Source organism: Akebia trifoliata, unplaced genomic scaffold, assembly GCF_017979445.1.
Source record: "Akebia trifoliata isolate Shusen 1 unplaced genomic scaffold, ASM1797944v1 Contig01365_ERROPOS100000, whole genome shotgun sequence".
NCBI classification, from domain to species: domain Eukaryota; kingdom Viridiplantae; phylum Streptophyta; class Magnoliopsida; order Ranunculales; family Lardizabalaceae; genus Akebia; species Akebia trifoliata.
This window is the reverse complement of record NW_028237682.1, coordinates 52,268-67,378: the sequence shown is the minus strand read 5'-3', so window position 1 is coordinate 67,378 and position 15,111 is coordinate 52,268. Positions and strand designations below refer to the sequence as shown.

Genomic DNA, 15,111 nt, shown 5'->3' with positions numbered 1-15,111 from the left:
AGATTTGGTGATTTTGAAGTTTGGGTATTTCTCGGTCGTGTTTTGACAAATCGAAATAGGTGCAATTCGAAAGGATTTTTGATTTTTGATTTTTGATTTTTGATTTTTTTTTTTTTTTTTTTGATTGATTGATCCGTGCTTAAGGCACGGATGACGTTCGGAGTGATATGACCCGTGTCTAAAACACGGATGGTATTATTTTTATCTCATCCGTGCTTGGAGCACGGATCCAATTAAGCTCTCCTCATCCGTGTTAGTGATACGGATAGATCAAAATTTGCTTCATCCATTCTGGTGACACGGACCAGTATGAATCCAAACGTTTCAAAACCTGCGCGCCCTTTCATTTTCGGTTTCTTTCCGTTTTTCTTCCTTCCTTCCTTCTCTCTGGCGATTTCTCTCCCTCCTCTTTATATTCTTTTCGTCTTAGGCGTTTGGTAGATTGCTTTGGAAGTTTTTGGAGCGTTTTGGGCGTTCGTAGAAGCGGCTTAAAGCATCGAGGAGTTCCTTGGTGGTTTGCGCGTTTTGAGGTGAGTGTTGCATTCCTCTCTTCTTGACTTGATTTGCCTATTTGAATGATGATGATTTCGATTTTTCTCACTCCTAGACACTTTTTTCCTTTTTTGTTTTTTTGTTTTTCATCACTTTGTTGTTTATTTGTCTTGAATTTATTTACCTAATCCTTTGAGCATATGAATTTCATCATATTTAAAACCATGTTACTGGTTATGGCCATCTTGCTCTGCTTGCTCTTTTGTCATCATTGATTGGATATCCATGCATGCTCTGCTAATGAGTGGTGGGGCTTTGGAGGGATTGGGGTTTATTTTGGATGAGGAATTTTCCGTGTGCCGAGGAATGATGAGTGATTTTGGGATGGGTTGTCAGGGAACTGTTGCATTAGTCGGGTGACCCATGGTTTGGTATGGATGATGGGTTGGTCGAGAATGGGCGTGTGTTTGAATTGGGTGGAAGTGGTTAATGGATCTGTTGGTCTTGGTTATGGTTTAAAGGCTGGTTGGGATAGCTTATGGTTCGTTCGGTATTTGGATTTCTTTTGGACGGGTTGAGTTCGGACTGCTTCAAATTTTTCCTTATTTCGTTTGATGATCTTTTGTTATGATCGTGATAGTTCATGGGTATGGGTTTGACAGGTTTGTCTGCAGTTTAATGGGCTTTGACTTAAATGGGCTAGCTGAGTCGATTCGGCTGAGTGGACTGACTGAGTTAACCGAATTGGGTTGAACTAGGTTAGATTGGACTTGACTAGGTTGATCGAGTTTGACTTTGGTTGACCGAGTTGACTGGGATTGACTAGACTTAACGGGTGGATTAGGTTACCTGGGTTGACTGGGCTAGAATTGACTGGGTTGGTTGGGTTTAGTGGGTCGGCTAGGTGGGACACTGATTGACTGAGTCTAAGTTGGTTTGACTCGATTCGGTTAGGTTTAACCTAGGCGGATTCATCGAGATACATGACGGTTGCGTTGTTGATTGATCTCATGGCGGCTTGCAGATGGGTAGAGAACGGAGGAGCCGAGTAGTGCATCAGTCATCCGATGATGAGGAGGAGGAGGCGAGGCCCCGGACTCGGGCTCGCTTTGCCTTGGGATCCGGCGTGGCCACAGAGTACGGTTGGCCGAGACAGCCTTCACGTAGGCCTGATTCAGCGTCGGTAGCTGGTTCTTCGTCTGGCGGCAGGGCAGATGAGTCCAGTTCTTCTCATAGCGGTCCAGCTGAGGATCTGTCGAGCGGTAGTGGTAGAGGTCGACGCGGTGGCCGAGGTCGGGCGGATAGGACTGTAGGCGCCGGTAGAGTTGGTAGAGAGGTTCCCAGGGTTGAGATTCCTGTAGAGGAGAGTGAGAGAGTACCGGATACCTCTCTTCTCCGTGGATTAGGGAGGCATGTCTCTATGTTGGTTCGTTTGGACATCCCTACACCCTATCCTTCAGCCAGTTTCAGGGGTAGGTGGAGTGCCTTTCTTTCTATGGCCGCCCTGTTCTCGGATGATATTCGGACGCAGTTTGCCACCGTGGGCTTTGGTGCTTTCTTGCAGATACCGTCTTTCAAGGCGGATCGACCCTTGTTCTTGGCCATGGTGGAGAGGTGGTTTCCGGTGACTCATTCATTCCACATGCCAGAGGTGGAGATAGGCATCAGGCCTTCAGATTTTGTGGCGATTACAGGTATCGCGATGGATGGAGAGCCTCTGCCTTTGACTCTGTTATCCATCCAGGAGGTGGGAGAGCTGTTGGGCATCACTAGAGTACCCGCTTCTATGGTGGGGAAGCAGGGTAGGATTAGCACAGAGGTGTTGGTGGGTCTACTGTTGATTGAGGGAGAGGATGGAGCTCCGCCTACTTATAGAGAGAGATCGGCCCGCTTCGGTGATCGTGATTTCGACATTATTTTCCGGATCTACTTTCTCCTTCTCATTGGTAGCTGTTTCTTCTTAGAGGACGATTCTTCAGTTTCCACTACATTTCTCTCTGTTATGCATGACATCGACCACATTGGCGATTTTGATTGGGGTAGCCTTATTTACGGTACCATTCTGGCTGGTCTTGATCGAGTAGTGGTGGGCATTACTGCGCCCCGCGGAGCTGGCATCTCCACCCGATTCTTTTGGCATTTTATTGAGGTAAACCGGATCCTGATTTTATTTCTCTATCTAATTCTCCTTCCACTTCCTGTTTTCCCATCTGACGCCTTGCTTTTTCTTTCAGATCTTCGTTCACGTCTACTTTCCCTTTTATCTGCCCACCCGTCGTCATCCCGACGAGGGTTACCCATTGGGGGCGTTTGATGAGTGTCTCCAAACACTCAATTATACGCACATTTTCTGGATATTTATCTTGATTTTTGTACCTATTTCTCTATATTAAGATAATAATCATGATAAGCCTCAAACCACCACGTTGCATGTTAATCAGGCTTAATAAATTCATTTACTAGATAAATCTAATTACGTGTGTTTCTTGTGCAGAAAATCAACAATTTGGAATCAAAATCTCAAGGCAAAAGCATTTGGGCCCACTTTGGAATGCCCTAACACTTTGGAATGCCCTAATCCTTTGGAATGCCCTAATCCTTAACTCATATTCTCCTCTTTTGTCTTTTTGTGCAAAGAAAAGTGGAGGCTACTTTTAGACTCTTCTACACACATTTTTCTCTATAAATAGAGCCTTCATTTCTAGAGAAAGGGTCCCATCTTGGTTCTCTTATCCAAGACTCCTTTAATCTAAGGCTCTTTGCCTATTCTCTTATTTTTTGTATTTTCATTTTCTAGTTATTTTCTTTTGGTTAACTAGTCTTGTAAGAAGTAGAAGAAGAAGAAGTTGTAATTTTCTCCATGAAATGAAGAAAAGTTCTTTCATCTCTTATCTTCCCTCTCTTGCAATGACATTAGGCTAAGTTCCCCTCCATTGGAGAGTAGAAAAGCCTAGAGCAAGTTCTTGTGTTATTTTTAATTTTATGCCTTTCTTTTATTTAAAATGCTTATGAATTCTCTTTAAGTTTCTTGCACATTTTATTCTTAATATAGATACTTTATGCTTAGATTAGATCAAGATAAAGTATGCTTAAATTAGATAATTTGTAGTAAGAAGTTCTCAAGAAATTCTACTTTGTTTTTGTTTCCTTTATTTCATTTTAATTGCAAAATTTTCCGATCTAAGGAGCTAACACCAAGCCCTTATGATTGAGTTATAAAAAGGCTAGAGACTAGAAATTGCTCATTAACATGTTTTAGGTAGATCCACCTCCAATGGTGTTTTAATTCATAAGTTTACTTGCTTTTAATTTCATTTACTTTAGTTTATTTTCTAGCAATTTTACATCTTCTTATAAGTTCAAAAATACAAAGAAAAACAGTTTTAATTCCTTTTAGTTAATTTGAATTTTATCTTCTTAGCTTAGCTCTATTCCTCCTTTCTCTTGGGTTCGATCCCCTACTTGCCCCACAAGTAAGGTAAAACTAAGATTATTATTAACTCCGGTGAGAAGAACAACGATAGTCTCATCAGAATTTTGGCGCCGCTGCCGGGGAAAGGTAAAGGTAGTAGTGGTAAGTTTTGATTTAAAATTTATTTTTTTTCATTTTTATTTTATTTTATTTTTTTTCTTTTGGTTTCTTTCTATAAGTTCAAGTGTTCTTGAGATTTTAAGAGAGAAGAAAGAAGAAAAAAAACATTGAAAAAAAAAAAAGTCATTCTCGTTTTCTTTTTCACCCTTGACAGCAGAACTTAAACTGACTGTAACTTTCTACTCCGATCTCCGATTATCTATTAGTGTATATCGATTTGGGGTAGAACGAAATTTTCTATAAAATGTGACAAAGTCAGCAAGATAGCGGTAAGTCAGATTCTGTTTTTGAGTCCATTTACTATCATTTCTGCTAACATTTCTGTTTTGCTTCTTGTAGGTGAACATTTTTTTTTCTTCTTTTCTTTCAATTTCCTTTAATCTTTAGTTAGGTTTATTTTTCTGTTTTAGAAACTCTTGTATAGGATTTCTTGTAATTTTTATTAATTATCCAAGAAGGCTTGGATTGTAATAGACTAAGGAAGGACGACGGGTGGACAATACCGTCACGGCTCCTTAGGTTCGCACACCAAAATTGGAGTTGGTGGCCTAAGTCGACTCAAACCGTCTTCACCCCGTCTAGCACGGGAGGTAATCCCGAAACACCCACGCCTCTCTTTGCTAGTGGGTTACTCCTTGCCTTTGTATGTTATTTTCCAATTTGCACACACTTGGAATAGTTAATTAGGTAGTAAAGAGCACCCCTCTCCTAGGGATGGCATGATAAGATAAGGATTGGAAGTCATTACCAATTCCTTGCTCTAATTAGGATAATCAATTCACTAGTCATCCAATCAAATTAATTAAAATCAATTAGACTTGACTATAGGGCCCACGAGCTCAATAGGAGAAATTTCGCTTCAAGTTGTGCCAATTGCGCTTCTTGGTCATTTTTGTATCTAGTAAGATCTTGCCCTTTGAGGGGATAGACTCAGTCTATTCAAGAAAGGAAGGTATTTAAGCGTGCTCTTGCTTATGCATTATGCGCCTCCTCCGATCTGGAGATCCGAATGATTCAAACTTGATTTCATAGAACCGAGTTGGAAGGCTAGTTGCGCTATTTCTACCCAGTTAGGAGCTGTCTAGCTTTAGGCAACCTATCTAGGTCCAGTCTTTTCTTTTCGTGATTGTTTGATCGACTGTGTGATTTGTATGCTTGGTAGACGTTCACAAAATAACGTGTTAGAACCATTTGATCCTGAGATCGAACGTACCATCAGTAGGATACGCAAGACACCATCAGTAGTTATGATGGGTGATCGAGAGCGAACTCTCAATGAGCTCTTCGCTCCAGCTTCCGCATCTCCTCCCACATGCATTGTTTTACCATTGAACAATGCACCTCAGTTTGAAATTAGGGCTGCCACCATCAATATGCTCCCTAAGTTCCACGGTTTAGAGCGTGAACAACCTTACACCCATCTTAATCGATTCTTGACTATATGTCAAACTTTTAGAAATCAGAATCTAGATGAGGAGAGTATCAAGCTTATTCTGTTCCCGTTATCCTTGGAAGACCACGCAGCTGCGTGGTTGAACTCCCTAACACCCAATTCCATATCTACCTGGGATGTTCTATCCAAGAAATTTATGGCCAAATTCTACCCCGTGGCCAAAACTGAGAAAATGAAGGACTCTATTAGAAATTTTAGAGCCCGTCCTGATGATGAATTTTCCCAAACTTGGGAAAGATTCAATGATTTATTGGTCAAATGCCCACACCATGGCATTGACAAAGCACAGTTGGTGCAAAGTTTTTATAGAGGATTAACAATGAATCAACGTACCTTAGTTGAGTCAATGCATAAGGGTCAGTTCATGAACCAGACTCCCAACCAAGCGTATGATTTCCTCGTAGAGTTAGCTGAGAGTGCTCAAAATTGGAGCACTAACCAAGAAGAATTTGATAGAGACGATCCGGTTAGGAAGACAGGCATGTATGAGATGAAGGCAGACCCTGATCTCAAAAATGTCATGTGTAGTCTAGTGAGTGGGATGAATAATCTCACGAAGAAGTTAGATGCCTTTACCATCTCAGCATCCAAACCTCACCTAGACCCTCGTACAATTTCGCAAGTGACTGTCGAACCGAGTTCTTTGTGTGTCATATGCGACGGCAACGACCATTTGGTCGAGTGTTGTCCCACCTTGCCTCAAATCAAAGCTGAACAAGCAAATGCGATTAATGGCTATAGTACTTTTAGGAAGCCAACTCCAAACTCTTTTAGCCAAACGTATCACCCAGATAATAGGTTCCATCCTAATTTCTCATACAGACAGAATGAACCTATTCAATCTAGTGGTCCGTCAGGTTACAATAGGAGTTTTCCTAGGCAATCTGGTTCTTCCACAAACCAAGCTATTGTTCCTCAAGTCCCTTATCAACCCCAACAATCTACCGATTGCAGAGCCATCATACCAGATCCCATGACCAATTACCAGCAGCCTGCCCAACAACAGTCGTCTTTAGAATCTATGATTGCCGAGTTGATGAGGCAGCAACAGCAGTTCATCCAAACTCAACAGCAAACCCATCAAAATCAAACTCAGATTAACCAGGTCACTGCGCAATCCATAGCTAAGATGGAAGTTCAGTTGGGGCAGTTAGCTCTTTCCTTGAGTGGGAGAGAGAAAGGTCAATTTCCTAGTCAACTATCCCTAACCCTAGAGGTCAACCTTTGATTCCAAACGGATCAAAAGGTCAATACGAAGTAGGAAGCCATTCTGGAGCTCCACAAGACTCAGTCCAGGCTATCCACACCTTGCGTTCGGGAAAGAAGGTGGACAACAAGGTCCAACCTATTGACACGGGAGAAAAGGTCTTAGAAAAGGACAAAGTTCAAAAAGAAGCCATAGAGTCTCCAACAGAGAAGAAGAAAGATTTGGAAAATCCTCCTATCATTTTGCCAATTCCAAAAGCTCCATTTCCCCATCGCCTTAGAGATTCTAAAAAGGTAAGCAGTTTGAGGGTGTCTTAGAAGTCTTCCAAAATGTGCATATCAATATCCCATTCCTAGATGCCATTAAGCAGATACCTTCTTATGCGAAATTCTTAAAGGATTTGACCACAGCTAAAAGGAAAACACCATTCCTCGGGAAGCTATTATGGCAGCCCAAGCTTCGTCACTCATCCAACAAACGATTGCACCAAAATTTAAGGATCCTGGATGTCCGACAATTTCTATTCATATTGGAAATCAAGTGGTCGAAAAATGTCTCTTAGACTTAGGGGCCAGTGTGAACCTTTTACCATATTCGGTTTATAAACAATTAGGTTTGGGGGTTTTGAAACCCACAGATATCACGTTGAGTCTAGCCGATAGGTCCATAAAAATTCCAAAGGGTATAGTTGAGGACGTGATAGTTAAAGTCAAAGATTTCTATTTTCCTGTTGACTTTGTTGTCTTAGACACAGAGCCAGTCATCAATTCGAACAGTCATATTCCTATCATCTTAGGACGTCCATTCTTAGCCACGTCTGACGCAGTCATTCGTTGTAGAAACGGAATTATGACTTTAGCATTTGGGGATATGAAAGTGAAACTGAACGTCTTCCACAATTTCCAAGGAATTGATGTAGATGATGGTATGGAGGAAGTGAACATGATAGATACGCTAGTCAATCAAACGTATCAAGAATTAGGGTACTCTGATCCCCTAACGAAATGTTTGGCTCACTTTGGCCTTGACTTGGACGTAGAAGAGTCTATAAGCGAAGTCAATGCTTTGCTTGAATCCGTTCCACTCTTAGATTCTGTGCGGTGGCACGCAAAAGCTGAAAGTCTTCCTGTGCGCACATCCAATCTTGTTCCTTCTCATGTCGAGCCTCCAAAATTGGAACTCAAGTCTCTTCCAGAGACCTTGAGATATGCATTTCTTGGCAAGAATCAAACCTTGCCTGTGATCATTTCCTCTCACCTCAATGAAGTCCAAGAGGGAAAGTTGTTAGGAGTATTAAGGGAACATCAAGAAGCTATTGGTTGGAGCATAGCTGACATCAAGGGAATTAGTCCATCTGTGGTGATGCACCACATTCGTTTAGAGGATTTTGCTAAACCTTCCTTAGAACCTCAGAGACGACTAAATCCTGTCATGAAAGACGTGGTTCGGATGGAAGTGATGAAATTGCTAGATGCGGGTATTATCTATCCTATCTCTGACAGTCGTTGGGTGAGTCCTATACAAGTAGTTCCTAAGAAATCTGGTATCACTGTGGTAGTGAACCAAGACAATGAATTAATCCCCACTCGAGTCCAAAATGGATGGAGAGTGTGTATTGACTATAGGAAACTCAACTCGATGACTCCTAAGGATCATTTTCCCTTACCTTTCATTGATCAAATGTTAGAGCGTCTGGCAGGACATTCTTACTATTGCTTCTTAGATGGTTATTCCGGGTACAACCAGATACCTGTTGCTCCAATCGATCAAGAGAAAACAACGTTCACCTGTCCCTTTGGAACTTTCGCGTATCGTCGCATGCCTTTTGGATTATGCAATGCACCCGCTACTTTTCAACGGTGCATGATGAGTATATTTTCCGACATGCTAGAAAGATATCTCGAAGTGTTCATGGACGATTTTTCAATTTTCGGACCAAGTTTTGAGGAATGTCTCCATCACTTGACTTTGGTCCTTCAACGTTGCAAAGAGGTCAATCTAGTCCTCAATTGGGAAAAATGCCATTTCATGGTAACATCGGGGATTGTGCTAGGGCACATTGTTTCTGCTAAAGGGATTGAGGTAGATAAGGCAAAGGTAGGTCTAATTGAAAAATTACCACCTCCTAGAACGGTCAAAGAAATTAGGTCATTCCTAGGCCATGCGGGTTTTTATCGTAGATTCATTAAAGATTTCGGGAAAATCTCGAAGCCTTTATGTGAGCTATTGGGAAAGGATGTTCCTTTCGACTTTTCAGAGTCATGTCTCTCTGCGTTCAACAAGCTCAAGTCCGAGTTAACCTCGGCACCCATTATTCAACCTCCAAACTGGAGCATTCCATTCGAAGTTATGTGCGACGCTTCAGATTATGCAATAGGCGCTGTTTTGGGTCAGCGAATTGAAAAACAACCTCATGTTATCCAATATGCTAGTAAAACCCTAAACGATGCTCAGCTTAATTACTCTACAACAGAGAAGGAAATGCTAGCAGTGGTCTATGCCATTGAAAAATTCCGCCCCTACCTCATAGGATCTAAAGTCGTGATCTACACAGACCACGCAGCATTGAAGTACCTTCTATCAAAGAAAGATGCTAAAGCAAGGTTAATCCGTTGGATTCTACTTCTACAAGAGTTTGATCTCGAGATCCGAGATAAAAAAGGGGCAGAAAATGTCGTAGCTGATCACTTGTCTAGGATAGTTAACAAGCCATCCGAGGAATCCTTACCCATCTCTGAATCCTTTCCCGATGAGCAACTTATGCAAATCTCTCAAGCCAATGTTCCATGGTATGCGGACATTGTCAACTACCTAGTTACAGGTCAATTCCCAGTCGAAATGACTAGTCAAGAGAAACTTCGTCTTCTGTCAAAAACAAAATGGTATTTCTGGGATGAGCCATACTTATTTAAGTATTGTCCTGATCAAATCATTAGACGTTGTATTCCAACCTGTGAGCAAGTCAGTATCCTAGAGTTTTGCCATAATCATGCCTGCGGAGGGCACTTCAGTGGTAAGAAGACCGCCATGAAAATCCTACAATGCGGTTTTTTCTGGCCTAGTATTTTTCGTGATGCCCACGAGTTTAGCAAATCTTGTGATAGATGTCAGAGATTAGGAAAAATCTCTAAGAGAAATGAAATGCCTCAAAATCCTATACTGATCATCGAAATTTTTGACGTGTGGGGTATAGACTTCATGGGACCTTTTCCTATCTCCCAGGGTTATCAATACATCCTAGTTGCCGTTGACTATGTGTCAAAATGGGTCGAAGCTGTGGCATGTAGAACTAACGATCACAAGGTTGTGATAAAATTCATCAAGGAGACGATTTTTTCAAGATTTGGTACTCCGCGAGCTATCATAAGTGATGGTGGCTCGCATTTTTGCAACAAGATCTTTGCTGCGTTGATGAAGAAATACCTCATAACGCATAAGGTTGCCACACCTTACCACCCACAAACAAGTGGACAAGTGGAGATTTCTAACAGGGAAATAAAGACTATCTTAGAAAAAACAGTCAATCCTTCAAGGAAAGATTGGTCTTTGAGATTGAGTGATTCACTCTGGGCCTATAGGACTGCATTCAAGACACCCATAGGGATGTCTCCCTACCGGTTAGTTTTTGGCAAGGCCTGCCATCTCCCTGTAGAACTAGAACATCGTGCATATTGGGCGATCAAACGCCTCAACTTTGATTTTGATAAAGCCGGTGAGAAGCGAAAGTTACAACTAGACGAGTTAGAAGAGATTAGAAATGACTCGTATGATTGTGCCAAAAGGTACAAAGAGCGTACCAAATTCTTTCACGATAGGCACATTCTTAGGAGGAATTTCATTCCTAATCAAAAAGTTTTGTTGTATGATAATAGACTCCACCTTTTTCCTGGAAAACTTAAGTCTCGATGGACTGGCCCATATATTATCCAAACAGTTTACCCCCATGGTGCTGTTGAAGTCCTTAATCCTAAGGACGGATCCACTTTCAAAGTGAATGGCCAACGTCTCAAACCGTTTCTCGAGTATGTTCCGCAGGAGGAAGTTCTTTTTCTCGATGATCCCGTCTATCAAAATTAACTATGTTTTCGTCTAGCTAAAGACGTTAAACTTAGCGCTTCTGGGAGGCAATCCATGCACTTCAAGGGACATTGTGTTAAATATCAACAGGACTATAAGGTCTTTCTCAGGTGCTATCTAACCCACTTCATTTCATTTTGTCAATTTCAATTTTACCTTTGCATGTATATGTTGAAATATTGAGGACAATATAATGTTTAAGTTTGGGGGTGTATGGGTTGGATTTCCACTTATTATTTTCTTCTTTTATACAAAAAAAAAAAAAAAAAAAAAATTTGAAAAATATTTGGTTGGCAACTTTGTTGTATTTTTCTCAAAGTCTTAGCTTGTATCTTTTAAGCACTTAGTGAAAATATTTAATCAGTCTTTCATTGGAAGCTATGATCTGGAGTCCCCATTTATGTTTCTCTTAGGCAAAAATTAGAGCAAAGTTATCTTTTGGTTTATAGTCACTTCTAATAAGGTTACCAAGAGTCTAGATTGTATTAAAAGAGCTTGTTACCTTCTTTCTACCTAGAGTTTAAGGAAAAACTAGGTTTGATGAACTTTGACTTCCTTGTTCAATTGGTTGGTTGATTAGAAGAAAAACAGAACTGGATTGTATACACCTTGTACAGCAACCATTGAATTAGACTGGGTACCTTGAAAAGGGCTGCCTACTTTTCTTAGAAAAATAGTGAAGAAGTAATATAAAAAAAAAAAAAAAAAAAAAAAAAAAAAAAAGTCAAAGATCCAAAAGTTTATGTAAAGTTTTAGTAGGGTGAAAGCCATCAAGTGTAAAAATGTGAGTATACTGGAATATCACAGATAAAGCCCCTTAGAGGTATTAAAGTGAATATCCACACTTCTCACTACCCCAGACAGGATGCTAAGTTTAGAATTAAACCCTAAGTTACTCCAGTTATTCTTGAGTAGTTAGAAGGTTGAAACTCATTTTGAGAAATCGAATCTCTTAAATTTCTAAGTTAGAATCACTATCGCTCAAAGGTCAATTTAAGTCTAAGTTTTGTCGTAGAGAAATAAGGGTTGGGACTCTATACCAAGCAGTACTTCTAATTGATTGACAAAAAAAAAAAAAACTTGTGCTTTTCAATATAAGTTTTGATTTTGACTATTTTTACTTCAAAGTTGTTTTCAAATTTTGTGGGTATATTTTCTGCAAACCCTCACGAGTCAAACTCGTCCACTAGGGGTAACCTAGCGGTTCAAGGGCTTGCTGCATTCGCTAAATGCAGTCGAGGTGCCTGCGAAAGTGGCAGTTTTATTTTCTAGGGACTAGAAAAAGGTAAGTTTGGGGGTGTGATGAGTGTCTCCAAACACTCAATTATACGCACATTTTCTGGATATTTATCTTGATTTTTGTACCTATTTCTCTATATTAAGATAATAATCATGATAAGCCTCAAACCACCACGTTGCATGTTAATTAGGCTTAATATAATAAATCATTTACTAGATAAATCTAATTACGTGTGTTTCTTGTGCAGAAAATCAACAATTTGGAATCAAAATCTCAAGGCAAAAGCATTTGGGCCCACTTTGGAATGCCCTAACACTTTGGAATGCCCTAATCCTTTGGAATGCCCTAATCCTTAACTCATATTCTCCTCTTTTGTCTTTTTGTGCAAAGAAAAGTGGAGGCTACTTTTAGACTCTTCTACACACATTTTTCTCTATAAATAGAGCCTTCATTTCTAGAGAAAGGGTCCCATCTTGGTTCTCTTATCCAAGACTCCTTTAATCTAAGGCTCTTTGCCTATTCTCTTATTTTTTGTATTTTCATTTTCTAGTTATTTTCTTTTGGTTAACTAGTCTTGTAAGAAGTAGAAGAAGAAGAAGTTGTAATTTTCTCCATGAAATGAAGAAAAGTTCTTTCATCTCTTATCTTCCCTCTCTTGCAATGACATTAGGCTAAGTTCCCCTCCATTGGAGAGTGGAAAAGCCTAGAGCAAGTTCTTGTGTTATTTCTAATTTTATGCCTTTCTTTTATTTAAAATGCTTATGAATTCTCTTTAAGTTTCTTGCACATTTTATTCTTAATATAGATACTTTATGCTTAGATTAGATCAAGATAAAGTATGCTTAAATTAGATAATTTGTAGTAAGAAGTTCTCAAGAAATTCTACTTTGTTTTTGTTCTTTATTTCATTTTAATTGCAAAACTTTCCGATCTAAGGAGCTAACACCAAGCCCTTATGATTGAGTTATAAAAAGGCTAGAGACTAGAAATTGCTCATTAACATGTTTTAGGTAGATCCACCTCCAATGGTGTTTTAATTCATAAGTTTACTTGCTTTTAATTTCATTTACTTTAGTTTATTTTCTAGCAATTTTACATCTTCTTATAAGTTCAAAAATACAAAGAAAAACAGTTTTAATTCCTTTTAGTTAATTTGAATTTTATCTTCTTAGCTTAGCTCTATTCCTCCTTTCTCTTGGGTTCGATCCCCTACTTGCCCCACAAGTAAGGTAAAACTAAGATTATTATTAACTCCGGTGAGAAGAACAACGATAGTCTCATCAGCGTTTTGGGCCACCAGAGATGCTAGGGCCATTAGGAGCAGCCCCAGGAGTGCACGGGCCCACATCGACCGGTGTCGTCTTCGAGACGTGAGTACTCGAACTTTTCTCTTTCGTTTGGCCTTAAACTTTTCTGTCTTTTGACTATCTCTTTTGCAGATCTTCTCTGTTACTTTGCGAGACCTTCCCCGTACCGTTAGCGGGAGGCAGGAGGTGAGGAACGCCTATAGGCGTAACACCAGACGACAGCGCTATCCCTACTTTATTGGTGAGCAGAGATATACATTTTATCTAGGGGAGCGCTTGTTCTTTCAGCATGACGGGAGTCTTCGCATCCCTGTCGCTCCACCTGAGCCTATCTCGGGAGCGATGACGGTGGATGAGTATCTTGCCCAGGCGAGGGGCGTAGATGCTGCTGGACTGGTGAGAGGGGGTGACTACCAGGCGTGGTTCCGAGAGGCCTCTATTGGGTGTATTATGCCTACTGTCACTGCCCGGGCCGGGATCACTGAGATTGGAGGGGTCCTTCTACAGGAGCATGCTGTCACGGTATATATTTAATCATTGCCTTCCTTTTTTTAGAATTTTCTGCTTTTTGTCATTCTTACTTGGTTGACTTTCTTGTTTTCAGGCTGATGATCTTCGTCGTCTTCGAGAGGGTTACGATGTGATCGAGGCCCAAGCGGCGAGGGCAGTGGAGATGGAGAACAGGTGGAGGGCCTCTAGGGCGGAGGTGGAGGAGCAGGCTGCTCGGTTGGAGGAGCAGGAGGCTCGTCTCGAGACTCAGGCGGCCCGGATCCAAGAGTTGGAGCTGGAGATGGCCATGCGTGAGTCTCGCTTTCAGGTTGAGATGGTACGTCATTTTGCTTACTTTCTGTCTTGTAGCTCGTAGTTCATGGTATTAAATTTTGACTGGTTCCAACATATGATATTTCCAGGACTATTATCGACGCCGAGATGGAGCGAGCACCTCTGCGCGGCCTCCGACACCTCCTAGGGTAAGTACGCTGCATATATCATTTCGTTCATTTCTATATCCATGCTGCATATGTCATTGTGCTTTGTTTCTCTTATTTTCAGGCCTCCCCTTCTACCGGACCTGTTGTCCCTGGCGTTGATCTCGCGGGTACTACGGAGCAAGATGCTGCCCTGGATGCGGAGCTATTCTTCACGGATTCGGAGGGACGGTTGCGGATGCACGGCCTACCTTCTTCCGGGGTGTCTGGCTCGGGTGCTGTGGCTGGATCTTCTTCTGGAACTATCCCAGAGACTCAGAGTGCTCGGGACGATGCTCCCCCCTCTGTCTGACTTTATCTTTTTATGTACCTTGCAAAACATTGGATGTTTCTATATTAAACTTTCAGCTATTGTATGCAGACATTATAACCTTGGTATATATATATGCATTTATGCTCATTGTTCCTTGTATTTGTTACATTGTCATGACTATATGTGTAATCCATTCGAACTTCTCGGGTGAGATATCATTCATTGGGGGTTCTTGAGTCCTTTCGAGTGTCGGTGAGTCTATTGGCGGGTAAAGGGGTGCGACGAGGGTCCCAAGGACCCTTCGAGTGTGCTCTTGAGTGGTGTGAGTCGTTTGGGACTCATGGCGAGTAATGTGGTCCTTCGAGGTCTAATTTGGCCTAGTATGATCTTGACGAATTCCCATGTGCCCGATATATACCTCGAGAAATTTTGCGAGCTTTGAAAACATTTATCGGGCATGTAGGAATTCCGGAGTTACCAGCACTTCTACTGATTTGGTTT

General features: G+C 41.1%; 1 protein-coding gene across 1 annotated transcript; it reads left to right on the top strand.

Annotated features, from left to right (window-relative positions):
* The first annotated feature begins 13,350 nt into the window (after positions 1 to 13,350).
* On the top strand, positions 13,351 to 14,849 carry LOC147380501 (uncharacterized). The gene is made up of 5 exons (XM_086431633.1): positions 13,351 to 13,431; positions 13,501 to 13,890; positions 13,973 to 14,194; positions 14,280 to 14,339; positions 14,422 to 14,849. The coding sequence occupies exons 2-5, from the start codon at positions 13,711 to 13,713 to the stop codon at positions 14,647 to 14,649; spliced, it is 690 nt and encodes a 229-aa protein (XP_086287759.1). The 5' UTR covers positions 13,351 to 13,431; positions 13,501 to 13,710; the 3' UTR covers positions 14,650 to 14,849.
* Positions 14,850 to 15,111: the final 262 nt, after the last annotated feature.

Coding starts and splice junctions, on each gene's coding strand:
- LOC147380501 (XM_086431633.1), top strand. CDS start 13,711: ATGACGGTGGATGAGTATCTTGCCCAGGCGAGGGGCGTAGATGCTGCT. Junction 14,195..14,279: donor CTCGCTTTCAGGTTGAGATG/GTACGTCATTTT, acceptor TGATATTTCCAG/GACTATTATCGACGCCGAGA. Junction 14,340..14,421: donor GGCCTCCGACACCTCCTAGG/GTAAGTACGCTG, acceptor TCTTATTTTCAG/GCCTCCCCTTCTACCGGACC.